Source organism: Camelus bactrianus, chromosome 19 (assembly GCF_048773025.1).
Source record: "Camelus bactrianus isolate YW-2024 breed Bactrian camel chromosome 19, ASM4877302v1, whole genome shotgun sequence".
Taxonomy (NCBI): Eukaryota; Metazoa; Chordata; class Mammalia; order Artiodactyla; family Camelidae; genus Camelus; species Camelus bactrianus.
Genome location: NC_133557.1, coordinates 20,081,437 through 20,104,136, shown reverse-complemented (window position 1 = coordinate 20,104,136; position 22,700 = coordinate 20,081,437). Strand labels below are relative to the sequence as shown.

Sequence of the window (22,700 nt, the reverse complement as noted above, 5' to 3'; positions counted from 1 at the left end):
GTCCCTCAGGTTTCCAGCCGGGCAGGCAGGCGGGCGCAGCGCCCCGGAGGCCCGGCATTCGCGGGGGAATTCCGGGCGGGTACGGGCGGCGGGGGCGAGTGGGGGCGGGCCCGGGGCGGGGCCGATCACCGCCTATAAGAAAGGCCGCGCGCCTGGCCCGGCCACCCGCCTGCGCGCCCTCTCCGGACAGCCGCACGATGGCCCCCGCCCGCCTGCTCGCGCTGCTGCTGCTCCTCGTGGGCGCCCCCGCCGCCGCGGCGGAGTCGGTAGGTGCTTGAGGATCCCCGTGGGGGCGGACCGGTGCCTCCTTTGTTCCTGGAATCCTGCAATGAGGGGCAGTTGGGGGTACTGCGCCGCCCCAACTAGATGCCGAGGCCAGAGAAACTTTGTTGGAAACTTGGTTTCGGGATCCCACGGAGGCTCCGGGGCTGGGACTTCGGGTGGCTCCTCCGCGCGTCGTGCGCCCCCAGCCTGTTGCGCTTCCCGCCTCCCCCTGGCCTCAGTCCCCCTGCGGGCTCCAGGCTGGGACGTGACTAAGCCAGTGTCACCTCTTCTTCCCTCACCCTCTCGCCCCTTCGCTGGTGATCCTGGGGCAGGCCCGGAGCCCTGACCCCACTTCTAGCCCTCCAGAATCCGAGATGGCCTGGGGATGAAGGGGGCTGCGTGTTCTCGGAAGGGGGAGGGGTTTAAGGTTCTGCGGGGCCTTGTTTCACACACGGGGGAGAGGACTGAGCCCTGACCTCAGTTCTGGCCGCAGCCCTGCCACTGGCCTGTGGCTCCGGGGAAGACCTTGCCCCTTCTGAGTCTCGGTTTCCTCATCAGCACAAAGCGGATGGGGGACTGGGGCAGGAGGTGACCAGTGCTTCTTTAGGGCTCCTACAAAGTTGAGATTGATCTTTCAAGGGCAGACGGGAGGGATGGTTTAGACTCAGCACTTTACCAAGAGTTGAGCCTCTGCTTTTCACCAGAAGAGCGTTGATTTCCACTGCTCTGTATTCGGGAAATCCGAAGCACCTACTTTAATTGGGATGAATGAGGGCCAGGGGAAGAGAAGGTCTCAGTGAGCCCTGAGAAGCCTCTCCTTTGCACCAGCTCTGGTTTGTGCTGTAGTTTATAAAGCCCTGGGCCCACCCGAAGCTCCATTCATCCCAGGGGAGGAGTAGGCAATTTTATCTGGGAAGCTGGGGTGGCAGAATTGCAAAGAAAGGCAGCCTGCCCCCACCCCACCCCAAGAGCCTGGATTTTGTGCCCCCTTGGTGGCCTTAAACCTCAGATTGGTAGGAAACAAGTCCAGTGGAGTTTAATCATTAATGTCAGTTCTTTACGGGGCTCCTATTTCTCTGGGATTACTTAGAGGAAGTGGTTTCTGCCTGGCAGACTTCAGTTGAGGTAGGAGTGAGACCCTGGGCTGTACCACCCTCCACACACACACAGTTGCAGCCCTGCAGTGGTGATGGCTGTCTTTTAGTACTTAGCACTGTTCTAATAGCTTTCTAATAGCTGTTCTAATGGCTCTATCAACTAGCTTAGCTCAACCCTCTGTTTACTGTTTTTAAACTGGTCCTGAGGCTAGAGAGGTTAACTAACCTGCCCAAGGTCACACAGCAGATAAGGGGCTGAGTCAGATGCAAATTTCAGCAGGCCAGCCTCCAAGTCCCTTTTTTTTTTATCTTTCTTCTGCACATATCTTAACTTGTAGTCTGATGCTACTCTGAGCAACTGCTGTCTTGTCCCATCCTCAGGTCCCCTCAAGCTAGTTTAGAATCTAAAGACTTAGGGCTGGAATTGGAATCAAGGAATTCGGAGGTAGAAGGAGACTGAGGCCCAGAGTGAGGTGATGACTTGCCCAAACTAATAAGGGCAACCTTGCCAAAAGGTTAGTGGCTGAGCCAGGGCTTGAACTCAAGCCTGCTGCTTACTGCTCCCTGTGCAGTGCTCTAAACTTGGCCCTGAAGAATGTGTCGGATTCACACTGTTGTGGAGGCATCCGAAGAAATGGCATGGCGTGTCCTGTCAGCTTGGGCAGTGTGGGGAAAAGGGGAAAGACCCTGGAGGTTGTGCTGTCACTGCATGGACAGTCACATGCCAGTTTTGGCTCGGGGCTGCAGAGCCTGCAGGTGCTTCAGGGGAAGCAGCAGGCAGCTGTGCCCTGGAGGTGACCAGGAGGATGTGGTTTGGGGGAGGACATGTGGGGACTCATCAGCTGGGGGAGAAGTCAGCCCTGGGCAGCTGCTTCCTCAGAGAGGTGTCCTTCTCTCTCATCCTGACCTCAGCGCTCCCCTTCCTGGCTAATGTTACAGACCTTCCACCTCTAACTGGGCCACAGGGCTTCCCCTTTTGTCCCCCCACCCCCACCCCTTTCCTCCCAAGGTTGTGGCCGGAAAAATCAGACCTAGTCACAATTGGATTCGATCATGGAGGTGATCCGGTCTGCCTTTTTCTTTTTGCAGGTGGAGAAAACTGAGACTCAGGGAGGGTTTTGCTAATAGCAGTTGTCATTTACTGAGCGCTTTACATATACCAGGTCTGGTGCATTTTAATCTCACAAAAAGCCTAGCATATGGGAATTATACTATGCCCACTTTACAGATGAGGGAACTGAGGTAAAACGATACCATCTTGGGGTAGCAGAGAGTTTCCAGGCCATCAGAATCTCTGTCCTGTAGGCCCCCTCCAATAGTGCTATTGGGGCCCCTCCCCAAATTTTAGATTTGAGCCAAAGGCCTGCCCTCCCCTTGGGTGGTGCGCCCCTGCTCTCTTGGTGCCACAGGTTTTGGGAAGGGAACCCAGGCTGAGCCAGACCTTTCTCTGTCTGGCGGGGCTTGCCATCTTAAAAGCAGTTCTTCCTGTCCAGCTGGAAACATTCCCCCTGATCTGCCTTCCTGCCACTCCCTCCCTGGCCAATTAAAGGCAGCCTTGTTTGGGGAGCCCCCCCCCCCCAGAGGTGTTGCTGCCCAGGGGCACAGACATGGCACCAGGCCCAGTCAGTTCCGGGGAGATATCCCCCACCCAGCTGGTGCTAAGAGATGTTTCTGGTCTTCTGGAGAATTTTCTCCTTGATTGCACAGAAGTAGGGGCAGGGGCGGAAGCTTAGGGGGTCTAGGACCCTTGAGCATCCAGCAAGAGCTCTTTGGAATTCTTAGAAGCCCAGAGAACTACCAAAGGAAAATATTTGGGCCACACTTGGGAGGGCTCTGTAAGACTGGGTCCCTTTCTCTCTCTGGGTTGACAGCCCCAGTCTGTGAAAAGGAGTTTGAATTGAATAGAGAGCCCTTTCCAGTTCAGATATTCTATTAATAATTAAGTACCTACTCTTTGAAAGGGCTGTGGAAACCATAAAGACATCTAAGGCATTCCCTCTCTGGAAGAAAGTTGAAGGCATTAACACACCCCATCAAATTCAGAGCCTTCCTCCCCCACGGCCCTCCCACCCACACACACCAGGGCAGGAACTCCGCTCTGTTCATTCTTAGTAAAATACCTGTCCCTGTAGTTAGTTCTCAGGAAATATTTGCATGAATGAACAAATAAATGTGTGAGTATAGCTTCATTCTAAAAGGTGCACTGAGATTATTTAGTACTAATACGAATGCCTCCCAGTGATACGGTGAGGAATGTATTATTATATCCATCTTTACAGGAAAAGGATGGCCAGAGGGATGGAGGGGCTTGCCAGGGTCAGACCCAGGTCTCTCAGATAGCATGAGGTGTCTGTTTTGAGTGTCCTTGGAGCATGTTCCAAATGAGGAAATTGGCTGGGTTTGAAGGTAGATGCCTTGGGTCCTCCTTCTGAATCGCTGGGTGACCTGAAGGAAACATGCTCTCTGGGGCTCAGTGTCCCCAAGTCTATAATGAGGAGGTTGGACCAAAGCCCTCTCAAGAGTCCTTTCTGCTGGGGGGAGGGGAGCTTTCTAGGCCTCCTTGGTACACAAGAAGGGACGCTGGGGGAGGTGGGTGGTAGAGACATTCAGCTCCTGCCATCCTGGGCTCTTGGAAACAGAGGGCTCTTCCAAGGACTTGGAGTGCTTGAGCCGGCATGAATGAGGGGCTGGGAGTGCCAGGCTGGGCTTCCCGCCCCAGGTCCCTTTTGGGAGGAGTTGGCTCCTCGTGGTCCTCAGCCTCCTGGACTGGTGGACGTGATTTCCAAGAGATTGCTTAAACTTGGGAGAAGGGGCTGGACAGGGCTCAGTGAGTCACTGGAGGAGAGTGATAGCTGGCCTTCCTGAGTCACCCAGTTCCTTTCAGCCTCTTGGCTAATAGGATGGCTCTGCGGTGGGGATATTGGAATGGGGTCCAGAGTTTTACCTTGACCTTTGCGGGCCTATTAAGGATGGTCAGCCTCTCAGTGTCCAGGGTCCCAAAGGGACAGACAGGAAATACTAGTCCTAGCTCCGAAACCTTCACAGTGCCTTGCCTGTGTGTGGACTTTGACGGGGTAGAGTTCAGCCAGTTCTCAAAATTGATCTCTGCAAGCAGGTAGTGGGGTTTTTTTGTTTGTTTGTTTTTTAAATCCCTTAAAACAAAAGTGAGGTTGCAATTGGTCTGAGTTCCTAGAGCAAAGCTGGTAACGGTCCAGATTTGATTTGACCCCAGGATTCTGATTTTTCTGGTGCCCTCCCTTGTTTCTTGGGGCTGGCTGGAGGGCGTTGGAACACTGGTTTGGAGTTCAGCAGACCTGACTCCAGAGTTGTGAAGTCTTGCTCTTACTAGCTCCATAGCTTTGGACAGACCACTGGACCTCTCCGAGCCTCAGCTTTCTGGTCTGTAGGCAGATCTGGACTATGGGGAGGCTTCCAGAAGATGCAAGCGAAGCTTTTCAGATCCCGCCTGGTAGGCAGGAGGCCTTCTTAGTGACGGCTTTGCCCAGGCCGCCTTGATGCCAGATGGTCCTTTACTTTTGAGGATCCCACCCCCAAAGCCCCTGGAAAGCTCTCTCCCCTCCCCACAACAGCTGCAAGGTGGGAAGGGAGGAGTCTCGGGTGGGGCTGACCGAGCCCAAAGCTCCTATTTGTTTGTCTTAGAAGTGGGCCATTTGCTAGTCTGCTAATTATCGGATGGGTTTATATTTAAACAGGAACCAGTTCCCAGCAGCCCCACCCCTCCTGTGAGGATCTGTGGGAACCCCCTGCTGAATAGTTTTCTGCCTGGAGGGAGCCGGGGTAGGGGGACTGGACCACCAGGATGCTGCCCAGGCCTAGGGGTCAGCCTCCTTGTTGGAGGAGCAGTGTTCTATAGTTATGTAGGAGGAGGACCAGAGTTTCTAGTCCGGGTCTTGGCTGAAGAAATTGCAAAAAGCGTTCTGGGCTCTGGGGGAGGGGGTGCAATGGTGGACGGAAAAGGTACAGTGTTATGAAAAGCCAGTTTTCTTAAATTTTCATCGAGGGATGTGTGTGTCAACAGTTAAGGGCCTGATTTAACCCTCAGAGTGCAAGAAACCTGCCTTCTTGGGCTGATTTGTTGTTAATTCACTGGTGACCTCTGGGCACAGTCCCACACTCCCTGTCCACTGGAGGCTGGGTGACTGGAAAGTCAGTACATTTCACAGTCAGAGAAACCTGAGTTCCCGCCCCAGCTCTGTACTTAGCCAGGGACACGCAGCTAGTTAATAAGTCACCTGGCCAGTGTGAGCCCCAGTGTCCTCCATAAAACACTTGTGTCACTCCAGGGTCATAATGGGTGTTTGGCAAACTTGTAAAGTTCTGGCTTAAATTTAGTTTATTATTATTAATTTAGTTTATTATTAGACAAGGGTTCTTAACCTGGCCAGAAGTTGGCTTGGGGAGGTGGTGTCTGTGTGCACATTGAAAATATAAACCACTGGTTATGGTTCTTGGGGTCCAGAACTTTCTAGCCCTCCAGGAGTCTCCCAAAGATCACTCTGATCTTAACAGTTCTTTCCAGCTTCAGTATTCTGTGGTCCCTCCTACCCACTCTTGTGACTTACCACCCCCATCCCCCAGGCTGGGTCCTCCTACTCAGCCCCCTCCCCCTCTTTACCCTGCATCTCCCCCTCCCCCAGCAGTTCGGCTGCCCCAGTTTTCCCTGGCACAGTAGCAGAGGCTGCTAGTCAGGTGACACCTGGGGTAATGGAAAGGGGAGGCAGGGCGAGGCTGGTATGTGTGGAAACAGTGACTTGGTGGGGCCCAGCCGGTCGCGGCCAGGCCTGCAGGGACTGGCTGTACTACTGGAACCTCGGGGCATGGGGGCAGGGGTGACCAAGGGCTGGGACACTCCTTGCCCTGGGGAAGCCCGGCCAGGAGACATCTGTGGGACAGAATGACCTGGTCTGGAGCAGTGGCTTCCCCAAGTGGCGGGGGAGGCTGGGAAGGGGTGGGAAGCCAGGATCCAGGGCTGATCTAATCAGCCAAGACAAGACTCTATCAACTCTGCCCCGGAGAACACGGGAGGCTTGTTTAGATCCAGCCCAGGATCCAGCAGGGACCTCGGATCTGCTGCCTAGATTACAAGCCCCAACTTCAATGCACCTCTGTCTCTGTGGCCCTGAGGGAGCCAGCCCCTTCCCGGCTGTCTCCACCGGTAATCGGAGCAGTGCCCGTCTTGGTTACCAGGCCTCAAGACAGAGGGCGGCTTGTCTCTTTGAGAAGCGTCTTTTATAGATGGGGAAACAGAGGCCCAGGGAGGGGAACTCCCATGATCACCAGCGAAGTTAGTGACAAGGGTGCAGCATCAGCTCCTGACAGAGGGCTAGCCAGAGGTTTCAGAAGCTACCCCCTGCCCATCCCCCTCCTGCCTCTATTCCTAGCTGGCACCCTTAGATCCTGGAGCCCTTGCTGTGGGAATGGGCCGCCCCGTGGGCTGCGGGGGCTACCGGGGTTGGTGAAAAGCAGGCTGCTGGCAGTGCCAGGCCTGGCTTCGCTCCTGACTGATTGTGTTCAGAGTAACCCGACCTTGGAGTGGGCTGGGCCGACATTCGAACCCCCACCCCCACCCTCACCCCCAGACCTGGCTTAACCCTTCCGGTACCAGCGCACCAGTTCATGGATTGGTGTGTGGTCCCTTTTGGCCTTTCAGATATGTTTTTCATCCCCAAAGTAGATCAGGAAATACTCTGAGGATAGAGATGCCCAAGTAGAATTTCAGGTGTCTCTGATCTTTGCTCCTTTTTGGCAAAATACAACTGGTCTTTCCTTGCCTCTGTCTGCTTAGGACAGGTACTCCAAGCTGTGTGACCTTGTGTGTGTAGGTATCTACCCATCTCTGGGCCTTTTTATCTTCCACATTCTTAAGGGGCTTGATTGGTTGTTGAAAAGTCTCTGGTCTCAGAAGCAAAATAAATACCCATATAGGGGGATGTATGTCCCTTCATACTTTGCAAAGCACCTCTCTATCCACCAGCCACCTTCTTTCTAGCAGAGCAACTGCTTCTACAACTTTTCCCAGGTCTCTCTGACCCTTTGAGCACTAATCCCCTTAGCCAGCAGGAAGGTAGATGAGGATTAATAATAGCCACTACTCATTGAGCACCTGCTGTGTACCAGGCCAGTGCTGCGTCCCTTGCTCATGCATTTCACTAAATCCTCACCATCCTGCAAGGTTCTACTAGCCCTGGCTACAAAAAGTGGAAACTGAGTTTCAAGATGTGAAATAAACACCTAGGCTAGTATAGTTAGGGAGTGGCAGGGCTGTGGTTTGCTGGTAGAGCTGACTTTACAGATATCCATTCTGCTGGAGGATCCTTGGTTTCTGCCAAGGGGTAGAGTCCTGATTGTGGCACACAGTTTTTGCTTGTTCGGGGGAATATCTGACCCTTCAGGATCAGAATCAGTGTAGATTGGGGGAGAGAGTGACTATCAGTGGCCCCATCCGGGGATCTCAGCCTGGGATCACTCTGGTGGGTTCAGCAGTTGGACCCAGAGTATTCAGCATCCTCACTTCTCCCCAAATTTGGCTTGCCCAATTGCCCTTCTCCTTTCACCTTCTGAAAGAAGGGTCAAGTGTGTCCCTGACCCCTGGGGGTAGCTTCTTCCTCTGGGGAAGAGCCAGTGGGGGGAAGACTCTCCTCTCTTTTCCTTGCACCAGTTCACAGTAAAGCAAGCCCTGACCCTGAACTTCTCCCTGGTGCCCCAGCCACGTTTCTGTTTCTTTTGTTTAAGCAATCTCACTTTTACCTTTGTTTACTCCCTGGCCAGGGGAAGGGGAGCCCTGGCGCCCTGGCCTGGCAGTCTGTGTTTTGGGCTGTGGCGTTGGGGTGGAGAGGTAAAGCGTGGGTGGCAGTGAAAAGTCTGGTGTGGCTGAGACATGGTCTTGAGAAAGATCTGGGTTGAAATCCAGCTCTGTTGCTTTCTAGCTGTGTGACTTCACATGAATGACTCAACTGAAGCTCATTTTCCGGCAAAGTGGGGAGAGCACCTTACAAGGCTGTTGTGTCAATAGCATGAGCTCATCCCGAAAAGAAGCCAGCTTGAGGCCCGGCACGTAGTGGATACTCTTGCTGGTCGCGTCTCACCCCACCCCATGCTCTTCCTGGGTGGCTGAAGCTGTCGGGCTTTGTGATAGGGTTGGTGACTTTCCTATTCATGCCTTTTGCCTAAGGACTGGATGGGGGGTATATCTGGAGTGACAGCTGCTGCCTGTGGATTTGCTGAGACCTTTCAGGGCAGCCAAAACCCTAGAAATGGGGAGGGAAGACAAGTCCAGCCCAGGAGCCAGGAGACCTAGGTTCTAAGTCCAGTTCTGCTTGGGTGACCTTGGCAAACTACCTTATCTTTTAATCTGTTTGCTGGGTAATAAAATGAGGCGATTGGGCTCTGGCCTCAGATACCTTTGTTGGTAGGCGTTAGTCCCTATAGCACAGGATAGCGCCTACCCCTCTTCTTTTCTAGGGAGAGTCTGGGACGCATCCAGCATCTGTAAACCTCCAGGCACCAAATCCAGGTGTCCACCAGGGTCTGGGAGACCCAGGCCCACTGCTTTATTCAGCTGGTGATTTTTGCTGTGTGTCTGTGAGAAGGACAAAGATACAGGGAGACCTGAGGGCCCAGAGAAGGATGCCTGTGTGTTCACACACATGTGAACACACGCTCCCTGGGCAGGGATGGGGTGAGCCAGGAGCAGGGGAGGGTCTTTCTCTGGTCAGGGGTGGGCCTGGCTGCTGGGTGGTCTGGTTCTTCAAAGCCATCCCAGACTGGATGGGCCTTGCCTGAAAAGAGGGTGCTGTTGGCACCACCCCCTCCTCAACATATACACAAAGGGGTGATTGCCCACAATCCCAAGGAGCATGGTTCCATCTTGCTGGCCTAGTCTTAGGGCTCCTGCCCACTTGGGAGTTTCCCTCTTGTCAGAGATCTTGGCCAGAGAGGGGCAGAGAGGGCACTTCTGGAGTTGGAGAAGAATTTGATTTCCTGTGTCCTCCATCAGTATGAAGCACAGGGCTCTTCCCACGCCTCTTAACTTGCTTTAGGAGGGCACCTGGGCTCTTCTGATGCAGCCTTTAGGGACCCCTTCCTTTTAGAGCTAGGACAGATATCTGACAGGTTCTAGTCCTGGCCACGCTGCTGACCCCTGGTATGACCTTAGAGAAGTCACTTACCTTTCTCCAGGAGCCTGGTATCAAAACGAAGGGTTAGGGACCACCAAGAGGGCTGAACAGGGGATCAGTTTGGGTTTCAGCCTCGGTTTTGCTGCTGACTTGGCAGCAAGACGGTCATACCACGTTCCCTGTTAATCTTTGTGTGAAACAGAGGTAGCTGCCACCAACCAATCAGTGCGCTAATGCCGGGGGTTGTTTTGAAACACTCCTTAGCACTTTCACACACTAACAGACAGGCTTCGTAAATAACAAGCCTCAGCTCCTGGGGATGAGGAGGTAGGGGAGGGTCTCAGCCTGAAACAGCCCAGGGTTGGGACCCCAGCCCCCATCTTGAGGACTTTGAACTCTGCGGTGGCCAGTCTGGTCTCCAGGCTAGGTAAACAAGTGGCCAAAGTACCTTCTTTCCCTCCTGGGCTGGATATGACCTCCACTTAACAGGGCTCCCTCCTAGCCAAGGTAGGCGGGCACTCGCTGTATACGTGTGTTCATGCATGTGTTTAGGTCTATGTGGCTAAAGGCTCAGGTGACTCATGCCTGGGTTCTGGTCCAGTGTGGCCACTTTCTGCCTGTGTGATCTTGGGCAAGTGACTTTAATTTTCTGAGCACCCGCCCCTACCCCCTTAAAACACTTCTGCAAATAAGAGCTATTAAGAGGACCTACTTGATGCCAAGTGCTTAGTTTGGTAAGCCACTAAGGTCCTGCTATTTCCGATTCTGGGCCCCAGGGGAATTTGCAGCAGGAGATGGGGGTAGGAGCACAGGAACCCTGCCCTAGGTACAGGCAGCTTGCGCAACCACAGAGGAGTCTTCCTCCAGAGCTGCCAAACTAAAGCCGCAAGCACGGGGCTGTGCGGGGGCTGGAATTCCAGCGCCAGCAGCTCAACAGCTCCTGATTCCCGAGTCATGAAGTCATCCCTAACCAGGGCTTAACCCCTTCTGGCTCCCCACCCCCATGTGTACCGAGCATTCAGCAGAGATTCTTCCCTTGGCGGTGGGAGGAGGGGGATGCCTGCCCACTGCCTTCCTCCCAGCCTGACCCTGCTCCCTTCCGGGAATCCAGCTGCCCTGGAAGGGGGCGGAAGAGGAGGTGGTAGTCAGGTTCCTCCCACCTCTCCCCGGAAGCCAGTGGAGAGAGTCCAGGAGGAATCTGGGCCCCTCCTACAGTTGCTAACCCTGTCTTAGGAACGGATATTCCTTCTCAGGCGCCCCTTCGTGTTTCTGGCAGTCTCCGCTGGGTGAAGGACAGCCTGGGGCCGTCAGAAACGGAGCCCTGGCCTCTCTCCACTCTGAGCTGTGCAGCTAAGTTGCTGTGTGACATTGGGCAAGTCACTGCCCTGCTCAGATTCTCTTGAGATTCTGTGAAACGGGAGGACAGGATCTCCCTGGCCTCTCTAGCTGGTGTCCCATGGTTCTGAGCAAACCCCCACCTCCTACAGTTAGAGGGTTGGGGAAAGAAGATTGTCTTAGGCAGGGGTTTGTATTCAACTTAATGGAGGGCATGGTGGGTAGAGCTCAGTGGTAGAGCGCATGCTTAGCATGCACGAGGTCTTGGGTTCAATCCCCAGTACCTCCATTAAAAAATAATAACTAACTAAAGAAACAAACTTAATGAGAACCCGGACTCCTGGGAAATAGGAGGCACTTTAATATTTGAATTCATTAGTGAAAGAATAACTTTGCCTAGAGCTGCTGTTCTGTGGGTGGAGGAAGGCGGAGCCCAGAAGCTAAAGGAAAGGGTGGTGGGCATCTCGAGTGTTTCCTTCTCTCTTGAGCCTTTTTTCCCTCTCGGCTGATCTCTAGGGGATGGGAGCAGGGTAGCTGATGTTCTGTAGGGCCTAGGGAAGGTTCTTTGCCTCCCCTGATCTTTCATACTTTCCTTTTGAAACCTTCTCAGTGAGGGTGGACTTAAGATTCTGCTGTGACCAGCTGGGGCCCTAATGGGTGGCAGCTGAGTGACACTCTTGGGTGCTAGAGTGGACGGTCCAGGAGAGGGGGGGTGGGGCTCTGCTCCGCTCTGCCGCAGGTGGGCTCAGGGGGCGATGTTTGAAAGGCTTAACACGCAAGGCTGTGTTGATGTACTTTTTGAGTCACCAGGTCAGGGCAGCGCCCTGACCTGAGGTTGTCCTGGGGTGTGGGTGAGCCAGCCTTGACTGTCCCAGCCCAGTCTGACTCAGCTGGGAAAAGTGTACTGGACAGGGCCAGACCAGAGACAGCGGCCCTCTCCCTGAGACGGGTGAATCAGCTGTGACAGCATCATAGCGCCCCAGGACAGGGGATCCTCTGGCTAGCCCGTGTGCGTGGGGAGCGCTGGCTCTGAAGTTGGGCAGCTCCATGTGGAATCCTCACTCCTCCATCTGCAACTCGTGTCACCAAAAGAAAATGATTTAATGTCTTTAACGCCCAGTTTCCTTGGTTGTAAAATGGAGTTAAAGACAGGCCTTTGGAGTTATTAAGAACAGGGCCTGACACATAGCAAGTGCTTAGTCAATGGTACCTAGTATATTTATATTCTGATTATTACCACCTTTATTATTTTGATTAGCCCAGAATGGGAAAGAGATTTGTGTAAGGTCACACAGCAAGTTAGGGGCCAGGAGGGGGCCAGGATCCAGGTCTCCAGCCTGATCCTCTTGCAAGTACTCCAGCTCACCTTCCTGAATGCCCATTCCACTGCCTTTCAGGATTCAGGGGGTGCTGTAGAGCTCTGGGGGGCTATTGGCTGATGTGTCTCCTGTTTTCACCCTAGATCCGAGAAACCGAAGTCATTGATCCTCAAGACCTCCTAGAAGGCCGATACTTTTCCGGAGACCTACCAGACGATGAGGATGTGGGGGGCCCTGGGCAGGACCTCGATGACTTTGAGCTGTCTGGCTCTGGAGATCTGGGTACGGAGGGCGGGGTGGGCAGGCTCCGGGCTGGAGGGAATATGTCCTCTCCTCCGAGGATGGTGACCCCACCTTGAGGCTTGGATTTTCCTATTGTGCCCCTCCCCCTTAAAAAAGGAAACAAAAGTAACTGGATCAGCCCATTCCTGACACCCTCTGTGGGCGAGTTGTTTGTTGCTTTGAGTTCATTTAGAGTTCCTGGTTTTCTTTGCACCAGTCTGAACCTGTCCACCTTCGGATGAGGGTTTGGGGTGGGTGGGGGTGAGAAGGAGGACTGATGGAGTATTTTTCCTCCTTTGAGAGGGAAGAGGAGCAGTTCAGAAGCCTGGGGGAAGTGGGGGGAGAGGTGTGGGTGGGAACCGAGAACAAACCCTTGCTTCAGAGGGGGTGAGAGTAAGTGAAGGGGCCCAAGCCTCTTGGGTCTGGACCAGGAGTCAGGGACTTTCCTGGTCTTCTGTGGCTTCTGGCCCTGGCTGCTGGGCTAGACAGAACTGCTGGAAGCATCCATTCTACGTGCAGGGTGGTGTAACGATTTGAAGCTTGAGCTTTGGAGTCACAGAACCCTGAGTTCAAATTGCTGCTCTGTGACCTCTGAGCCTTAGTTTCTTAATCTGTAAAATGGGAGTAGAGATGACAGTACATCAGTGTCACTGTTGTGGAGATTGGACTAAGTTAAAGCCCTCGACACTTAAACCAAGCACTCGGTAAATACTTCAATATGGCAATTTCTAATATTTACTATTGCAATCTAGTGTCTTCTCAAATGAACCCCCCAGAGATCTTGTTGAAATACAGAATCTGAATTAGTGGGCCCTGAAATTCTGCATTTCTAACTGGCTCCCAGGTGAGGCTGTTGGTTCTGGGATTTACTTTATGAAGCACGGGTTTGGAGCTGACAGACAATCTGCCCAGCTATCAGCTCAGCATTCCTGTGAAAGAGTCAGGGAGGCAGGTCTTAGGAGCCCCATTTTACAGATGAGATGACTGAGGCTAGGGCAGGATTGATCACTTGCTGGACATTGAGCAGTTGCGGGCTGATTGTGAATTAGAAACTCCCACCAGCCGTGGCTGAAGGGGTCCTTGACCTGGTGAAAACTGATCTCACATTCACACGGCTTTTCTGACCTTACAGATGACTCAGAGAACATCAAGATCACCCCCGATGTGACCCACCCCTTGGTAAGTAGCTACACTCCTTTGCCTCTCCTGCTCTTAGCACCTGTTGAGAGGGGCGGAATGAGTGAGGGTCTGACCTCACTCTGCAAGGAGGTTTTTGTCTGTGGCTCTGAACTCTTAGGATGGGCACAGCTGTGGGCCATGGTAGGCCATCCTTTCTGCAGGGATAATCACTACATGATAAAACACTTAGATGTCGTGATAAACACTTAGATGTATTTCCAGCCTCTTTTTTGGTGCATTTTTAGGTATTTGCCAATGTTAATATCGCATTACATACACATTTCTGGGTTTTTGCATTTTTCACTTAGAGTGATCATGAGTATTTCATCACCTAATTAAATGTTTTTCCTACCCATTTTTATTAATTATTTTATTTTTATTTGGCGGGGGGGAATTAGGTTTATTTATTAATTTTTTTTTAGTGGAGGTACCGGGAATTGAACCCAGGACCTTGTGCATGCTAAGCATGTGCTCCACCACTGAGCTATACCCTCCTCCCCATCTACCTACCCATTTTTATAGCCTATATAATCATAGTTCACCCAGTTGCCCTTATTGATGAAAAGTGGTTTACGATTTTTTGATATTCTTAAATTACAACACTACCACAGCATCTTTGACACAAATCTCTGATTAGCTCCTTAAGAGAGTTCCAGAGGCGAAACTGCTGCCTTTGAGGGCAAGCTGTTTCTGCAGTTTTGCCAAACCGCCCTTCAGAGTATTACTCGAGAACAGCCACTGGCCAGTAGTGAGGGGGAACACCTGCTTCCCTGTGCTCTTGGTCACATAATTCATTCCCCACTTGGGATAGATCTCCTAAAAAACTGGAGGGTAAGGATTTGGCAGCATAATTGTTAAGAGATTGTTAACTGATTTCTGCTCCAGGACCCCATAGTTTGGCTGGCAAGATGCAGAACCAAATTCCCCACCTGGTTGAATGTCCCTGTCCCCTGCCCTGGGACCCCTCCCTAAACCACGCTGAGTGTTGGTCTCTTCTCCTTCTCCCCATCCAGGTGCCTCTCGATAACCACATCCCTGAGAAGACCGGGCCTGGGAACCGGGTCCCCACCGAACCTGAGGAACTGGGGGAGAATGAGGTCATTCCTAAGAGGATGTCACCCTTTGATGGGGATGAGGATGTGTCCAACAAGGTGTCCATGTCCAGCACAGCCCAGGGCAGCAATATCTTTGAGAGGACAGAGGTTCTGGCAGGTAAGGTCCTATGCTCTCCACAAGATATTTTGAAGTGGGAGGGGGCTCAGTGGGGGACAGGGCTACCAACAAGGATGCCTCTAGCCCATTAGTCTCCTTGGTACCCCTTCCTTATAGCTAGTGGGTACCCTGGGGCCTTGAAGGGTGACACTTCCCCTAAGAGGTGGCTTTGACTGCGTGTGCAGCTTGGTGGGTGGAGAGGAAGAATTGCATGTCAGAGGCTAAAATAACAGTTGTTGAGTCATTCACTGGGCTTCAGTCCTTCTCTTCTTTCCTTTTTTTTCTTTTTTTTTTTTTTGATGGTGGTGGGTAGGTAATTAGGTTTATTTATTCATTGTTAATGGAAGTACTGGGGATTTAACCCAGGACCTCGTGTATGCTAAGCACATGCTCAGCCACTGAGCTTTGTCCTCCCCCTTCTCTTATTTGCAAAGCACTTCCACAGCCTGGGTTTGGTACCCAGGGAGTTAATTATTGAAAGTTTAACTTCCCTTGAAAATTTCCCCTGAAAGTCCAGAGGCTTGTTTGGCTTGGGCTGGTTTCCCTTCCGGCCTGCTCTGTCCATTGGCAGCCTCGTGACCTTGGCTGAGAAGATTTGCAGCCTCAGTTTCCTCCTCCTGGGGTCGGTGTCATGATGCCGTGAAAAATAGAATCTGAAATAACTTGGTAAACTGTAAGGGGCTGTTCTGATGTGTTAGTATAGGTCACAGTGGTAGTGGGACAGTGCAGTATGGTATAGTATGGTAGTAGGCACACAGGGAAACTTCAGTGTCAGATTTAAGAAACTAAGGCCTAGAGAGAGTGCACGTTTGGCCTCAGGCAAGAGCCGCAGGAGTCTTGGCTATAATGTGCCGTTGTCGGGGAAGTGATGTCCCAGGGTAAGATTTCAAGACTGGCTCTGTCAAGCCCAGCTATGGGGCCTTTAGCCAGGGCAGTAACTGGCTCCTTCTCTTCTTCTCTGGCAGCTCTGGGGGTCTCCAAAACTGGAGAGGGTTGGGGGGCTTTGTCAGAGGGAACTCCCTATCTGGCCAGATTTTAGAGGCCAAGGGCCAGTCTAGATGAACCAGCCTGGTGAGGGGGCACCCCGGGTTCAGGCTAGGTCACTCCTGTCTCCTGGGAACCAATCAGGCCAGCAGCCCCAAGGAGGCTGGAGGTACCAGGAAAAAGCCCTGTGTCCTGCCTCCATCCAATACAGATAAAGAATCTCAGGGGAAGGGTATAGCTTAAGTGGTAGAGGGCATGCTTAGCATGAATGAGGTCCTGGGTTCAATCCCCAGTACCTCCTTTAGGAATACTTAAATAAGTAAACCTAATTACCTCCCCACACCAAAAAAAAAAAAAAAAAAAGGAATAATGAAAAATCTCGCCTGCATCTTTAGGAGTATGACCCTGGTGACACTGGGTCCAGCTCAGCCCTGACACTGGCCTCCGGGTACCTGAGTCAACATTCTTTTAACTTTGTTTTCTCTACTTTCTGTGTGATGTGGGTGGGGTGAGGGATGCTTTCAGGACAAGAGGGGCCCTTAGACATCTTTTAGTCTTGTAAATTTCAGACTTCTCTGGCGGAAGTCTTTTAGAGGTAAACCTCCCCCATCTTTCTTCAACCACAGAGTTTCACTTCTAGCTGGTGGATGTGGGATTAGCAGAAGGTTTTTGCTTTTACTAAGGGTTCTACTGCTTTTAAAGAAAAATTTAAAAAAAACCACTGATCTGGTCCAAATAACTGTTTCTTATCCACGGAGAGACTGAAGCCCAGAGAAAGAAAACCACCCGCTTTGGGTCACCTAGCAAGGGAGACCAAGTCACCTCTTAATACTTCCAATTGAGAGTTACACAAGTGTAAGGTCCTCACGTGCAAAGTTGTGTTGTTGAGCTAGCTAAGGCGGGGCCCTGCATTCTAGTAGCTTTTAGACAGCACCTGGGAGTTTAGCAGGTGCTTGCCCTGTAATTCATGCACTCCCCTCTTGGAGTCTCCACCACAACTCTACCCAACACGTATGGTTACCTATACTCTTACAGATAAGGAAACTGAGGCTTGGAGACGCCTAATCACTTGTCCAAAGTCACAAAACCAGACAGTGGCACTTGAACCTATGACCACAGTCACTTCTGGGACTGTATTTGAGCCTTGACCTTGTGCAGAAATCCCAGCGCAGACTAAGCGTCTCACAGAGAAGTCATCAGAGGGAGAAGCAATAGAAACAGGAATGGGGTTGATACCTGACAGTCCGTGTCCTTTTCCTGGTATTTCCTGGGGGCACTCGGTTCCTGCTTTTTCCTGGTTTTAGCCAATAACGAATCTTCCTTGGTTCCTCTGTCCCCATTCTGTGCAGAGATTTGGAGTGTGTGCAGGGACGGAAAATTAATCTTCTTAGGCTGAGTAAAACCGAATTAGGGGACTCAATCTGCCACAGAAAGGATTCTGTGAGATATCCTGGCCCCCTCAACAAACAGGAGGGAGCCATCCAGGCTGCCTGGCGTAGCACAGAGAACACAGGCTCACCCGAGCCTGGACACCCACGTCTGTCTGACGCTAACCCAGTGCCCTCGGCCAGGGCTCCTCTCTCAGCCAAACTGTGTCATTTAATCAAGCATGTTCTGTTGTGCCAGAACAGTTCAGGGTGTTAGGGACACAGGTATAAACCATGAAGTTTCACAATGAGTATCGAGCATATGTTATGCACTGTTTTAAGCTCTTTGAGTAGATTCATATATTTAATCCTTAGGACAAACCTATGAGAAAGATACTTTTTTAATAAAAAAAATTCAGGGGAGTAATTAGGTTTATTTATTTACTTGTTTTTAATGGAGGTACTGGGGATTGAATTTAGGACCACGTGCATGCTAAGCACATGCTCTACCACTGAGCTCTACCCTCCCGCAAGAAAAGTACTCTTATTTCCGTTTTGTAGTGAGAGAGATGAAAGGACTTTAGGTCACATAGCCTGTAAGTGGCAGAGGTGGGAATGGAACCTAGGCCTTAACCACTGAGCTACGTGTGTGCCAACATAAAACACATGTGCAATTACCTTTAAAGCAGTGGGGCGGACACACTCGTAGATCATGACTGTGTATGGTAGCATGTGCCCGTGTGTATCAAGTGGGTCCCTGTCTGTGGAAGTGTAGGCCCGTGCAAGTATGTGCACCCGGGGTCAAGGAGAGTGCACGCTGTACTAGGGACTGGGGGCGTCAGGGTGTCTCGGGGATTTCCACAGCCTGCAATTTTTCTTATTCCTGACTCAGTGCTAAGCTGTCACTGGGGAGTTGGCCTGATGTTTGGGAAAGAACCTGGCTTTGGACTCAAGCAGATTTGGGTTGAAAAGGTCGGCTCTGTCACTCTAGCTCTGTGGTCTTCAGTGACTTACAGTCACCCCCTTCTCATTAACGAGGCTGTGAGAATCAAATTAAGGCTGGCATCAGCTTCGCGTGCCTGACCCCCGCGGTGGTGATGGCGAGGATGCCTAGTTGTAAGAGGACCGCCGGGATGGAGGCGGCCGGTATGTCCCGAGGTCCCACCGGCAGCTCTCACCTCTCCGCTCTCCTCTCTCCTTCCAGCTCTGATTGTGGGCGGCGTCGTGGGCATCCTCTTTGCCATCTTCCTGGTCCTGCTGCTGGTGTACCGCATGAAGAAGAAGGACGAGGGCAGCTACGACCTGGGCAAGAAACCCATCTACAAAAAAGCCCCCACCAACGAGTTCTACGCCTGAAGCTTCCTCAGGAGCGCCTGCTTGGACTTTGAGGGGGAGGAACACTGAAGGATTTTGAAGCGTGGACATTAAGGGAGGGGGTGGGCAACCCAATACTGACCTATCGGCCTCTCCAGCTCAGATCTGGTCTCAGTGTCAGAAGAGACATCATCTTCTACTTTTCCTGCCTGCCTCTTGATACTCTCTGGGCCTCCATTGTCCCAGCAGAAAAATGGGGTTAAACTTGGCCTTTCTGAAGGCAAGTCTGGGATTGGATTGTTTCTTCATCTTCCAGTTTAGAATCAAGGTCCAGCTTAGAGTCTATACTGAACAGGCAGGCCTCACCCAGAGCCTTTCTAAGCTATTGTATGAATCCTGCTGGAGGCTGGGCTCCAGAGGACCCTCCCTCCCTTCTTCCCTCCCTCCCCTCTACAGCCTGCCTCTCTGCCAGGAGCTGGGAAAAGGAACCAGAACTATCTATCTGCACCTTGAGATGTGTCCGTCACAGGGCACCTGCAACCACACTGTGGGAGTCTCTTGTACACCCTTGGGCCATTCTAGGCTCTTCCAAGTGACTTATGGAAATCAGCCTTTTTTATTCGGGGAGGTGGGGAGAAGAGCTGAAAGTTCATCGTGAAAGAGATTTGTAGAATATTCATAAGTCTATTTTTAGTAGGGTATTTTTTTTTAAGGGTTCATTCCTTTGTACAGAGCCTCTCTACCTGGGCAAGGGTGCACAGATACCAAGGCGTTCTCTGTTCTCTTGCACATTTCCACAGTAACCTGCTAGGTTTGTATTTAATGGGTTTTTTGTTTGTTTGTTTTGTTACTCGAAAATGAGAGAAGAGTTGGAGATATAATTTTTATTAATTTTTTTTTTTTTTTTTTTTTTTTTTTACTATTTATAGCTTCAGACAGGGCCTCTCCTTCCTTCTTGCCTCTTTTTCTTTAAATCCTCTCCCCATTTTGGGGGGTTCCTTTTTATTCTTCCTACTCCCGTGCTCATGACCTTGGCCCTTTCTGAAGCTGCTTCCTCTAAGAAGCTTTTGCTGAAACATAGTTTTCTAGCAGATCCCAAAATATAAGTTAGGGGATGGTGGGATATTTGTGTCTCTTTTCATGTAATATATTATTATTCTTCCTTGGTTCTAGAAAAATAGATAAATATATTTTTTCAGGAAATAGTGTGATATGATATTCCCGTTTGAAGTCAAGCTGGATGGTTGAGTGAGTGGATTTTCGTGTGACTGAGTGGATCTTTACCTCTTTCTCATGTCCTATTCCTGGTGCCTTCTTCTGATTGGGCCGGAAACCTTTCTAGCTTTTGCTTTGAGCTCAGCTGGGGTTCCTTCATTTGCTGTCTCCAAATTGAAGAGAAAATTGGAGAGCTGTGCTCTCCAATACAGTGACCCCTAGCCATGTGGGGCTATTGAAATCAATTAAAATTACACAAATTGAACCGATCATTCCTCAGTTATGCTAACTACATTTCAACTGCTCGGCGGCCACGTGTAGCTGGTGGCTGCTGTACCAAACATGCAGGTGGAGCCCACTGGCCTCTGTTGGACAGCATAGCCAGAAAACTAAACTGGTTTAACAAGTCACAGCCCCAGCTTTGCTGGGACAACCTTTGTCTCCTTGGACAAAGGGGGATGGGGGAGGGCTGATCAGGCCCTGGCTCTGAAGCCTCTTATCTGCGACCCTTCCTCTCCAGAGAGGAGAGGCCTAGGGGCTTAGCCTGGGCAGGCCACGTCTCTTCCTGATCCCATTCGTTGGGGTGGGGGTTGGGGGAACCTACCCTTGCTTCCTTCACCTTTTACTACCGCAACCCAGGGTCCCAGCTGGCTGGGTCCTCCTCCTCCCCCAGTGTCCTGTTCCTCTGGCCATGTTGGGAGCGAGCACCTCACACTGTTGTCTGTTACTGATTTTTTGATAAAAGCAATAAAATCTGGTACTTTCTAGATCGCCTGCCTCTATCATTTCAAAGTTCGTAAGATGTCATCTTTTCCCTTGATCTTAGTGGAGCCTGAGATAATTGCTGCCAGATGGAGATAGAGATGTCAGAAGCCAAGAAAGAGCCCGGGAAGGAGGAAGGAAAGTCAGGACATGCACACGGTGGCCTGTGGGGCATGTCGTGACCACCTCGGAGTTTTGTTTAGGCGGCACTGTGTTTCGAAAACAAACAAAAATCCTTGGATTCGTTGCCAGCTATGGAAATAAGGATGTTTCCCACAAAAATCTGGATTCCCCACTTTTCTTAAGAGGGGTGGAGTCAAGCTCTGACAGCTCTCAGGCTGCATGGCAACCACTGGGAGTTGCAGACAGGCGGGTCCCCATCAGGAGGCAAGTTCTCTGCTTTGCCACAGTCTGTCCACCTGCTTCACTCATGTCACCTGCTGGACCAGTATTGTCCAAAACCACTTTGCATCCCCTGCCCAATTCTCAGAAATAATGTTATCCCAAGTTCCACTCGGAGTTAGCTCTCCAGATACATTAACCCCTGTTCAGAGTTGACCAGCAATGGGGTGACAGTAACCAGCCTTTAAGATGGCTTCTAAGGAGTCTTGCCCCCGGGGACTCCTGCCCTTCTGTAGTCCTCCCTCACAATGAAGACTGACTAGTGTGACCAATGGGAACTAGTCGCAATGACAGTTTTTTTCATGATCCTGCCAATTCTGAGGCAGCAGAAGCACTGTCCCCTATATGGGGCAATTCCTCCATTGAGCACGGGGATGCCTACAGGCCAAAGAGATGTCCTCCTTGCCAATAGTTTGCTATGTGGTTTCGGAGAGTGGGATAGTCAGAATTCTAAGATGGCCCCCAAGATGTCTGCCCTGTGGTGCAGGCATCCCATATATTCCGTCCCCTTGATTGTGAATGGGACTTGTCAGTATGATGAATGGATGTCACTCCCATGGTAAGGTTACCTGGGACAGCACAGTTGAAGGAATTTTGCAGAGGTAATCAAGGTCCCACATTAGCTGGGTTTTGAACTAATAACAAGGGAGAGTATCCTGGGTGGGCCAGGCTTAATCAGTTGAAAATATGGAGACAGGGATCTGGAACCTTCCTGATAAGAGTGATGCTCTCCTGTTGGCCCTGAAGACACAAGCTGCCATGAGTTCTGCAGCTACAAGGACATGGATTTTGCCAACACCCTCATGAAGTTGGCAAAGGACCCTGTGCTCAAGGGAGACTGCAGCCATCCCTGGCTTACACCTTGATGACAATCTTGGGAGCCCCTCAGCAGAAGACCCAGCTAAACTGTGTGTGGACTCCTAACCCACGGAAACTTTGGGACAATAAACGGTGTTGTTTTAACCTGCTATGTTTGTGGCAATTAGTTATGTAACATAGAAAACCAATACAGGAGGGCCACGTACCTCCGCTGGGCCATCAAATTCCTCATTGAAATGGGAGGAAGACTGCGGTACCGGATCACCTCTGAAAGCGCTTCTGGAGTAACAGTGGTGGCAAGCAGCCCATAGAGATTGGCTAACTCTGGGCCAGTGTTGAAAGTGCTTTCTTTACATATATTATTTTATTCTTAATGGCATCTTATGAAACAAACACTATTTTTCCCACTTACAGAAGAGGAAGCTGAGGCCCAGAGAGGTTAGGTGACCTGAGCTTGCCGAACTCACCCAGCTAGTCCGTACAGCTTGGCTGTTGTCTGAAAAGCCACCATTCGATCCGCATTCCTTCATTTAAAGGTGACCCTTCTGAAAATACATATGAGTGTGAGGAGAAGGGAATGTATGTACATGTATACAGTGTATGTATATCTGGATCTTTCTTGACTTACAATAGGGATATGTCCAGATAAACCCACCATAAGTTGAAAACATAGTTAGCTTGAAAACGCATTTAATACGCCTAACCTCCCGAACATCATTGCCTAGCCCTGCCCACCTTAAATGTCCTCAGAACACTGACGTTCGCCTACAGTCAGGCAGTCGTTAACACAAAGCTTAGTTTGTAATGAAGTGCTGAACATCTCGTGTAATTTATTGATGCTGTACTGAGAGTGAGAAGCAGAGTGGTTGTCTGGGCACAGCAGGGTTGTAAGGGTGTCAACTCTTCACCCTCACGATCAGTCGGGTGGTTGGCTGCTGGCCGGGAACTGAGGCTCCCCACCGCTGCCCAGGATCGGGAGGGAGGGTCAGACGGCATATCACTGGCCCGGGA

The 22,700-nt window shown here is 51.3% G+C and overlaps 1 protein-coding gene across 1 annotated transcript; it reads left to right on the top strand.

Moving 5' to 3' along the window:
• The first annotated feature begins 110 nt into the window (after nt 1-110).
• Nucleotides 111-20,473, top strand: SDC4 (syndecan 4). Its single transcript, XM_010958684.3, has 5 exons — nt 111-266; nt 12,297-12,435; nt 13,568-13,614; nt 14,628-14,826; nt 18,382-20,473. The coding sequence occupies exons 1-5, from the start codon at nt 198-200 to the stop codon at nt 18,531-18,533; spliced, it is 606 nt and encodes a 201-aa protein (XP_010956986.1). The 5' UTR covers nt 111-197; the 3' UTR covers nt 18,534-20,473.
• The last annotated feature ends 2,227 nt before the right edge of the window (nt 20,474-22,700 follow it).

Bases quoted from the DNA above. Each gene is read 5' to 3' on its own strand.
- SDC4 (XM_010958684.3), top strand. From the start codon at position 198: ATGGCCCCCGCCCGCCTGCTCGCGCTGCTGCTGCTCCTCGTGGGCGCC. The intron at 267-12,296 runs GTAGGTGCTTGA...TTTTCACCCTAG, and splicing joins CCGCCGCCGCGGCGGAGTCG to ATCCGAGAAACCGAAGTCAT. The intron at 12,436-13,567 runs GTACGGAGGGCG...CTGACCTTACAG, and splicing joins GTCTGGCTCTGGAGATCTGG to ATGACTCAGAGAACATCAAG.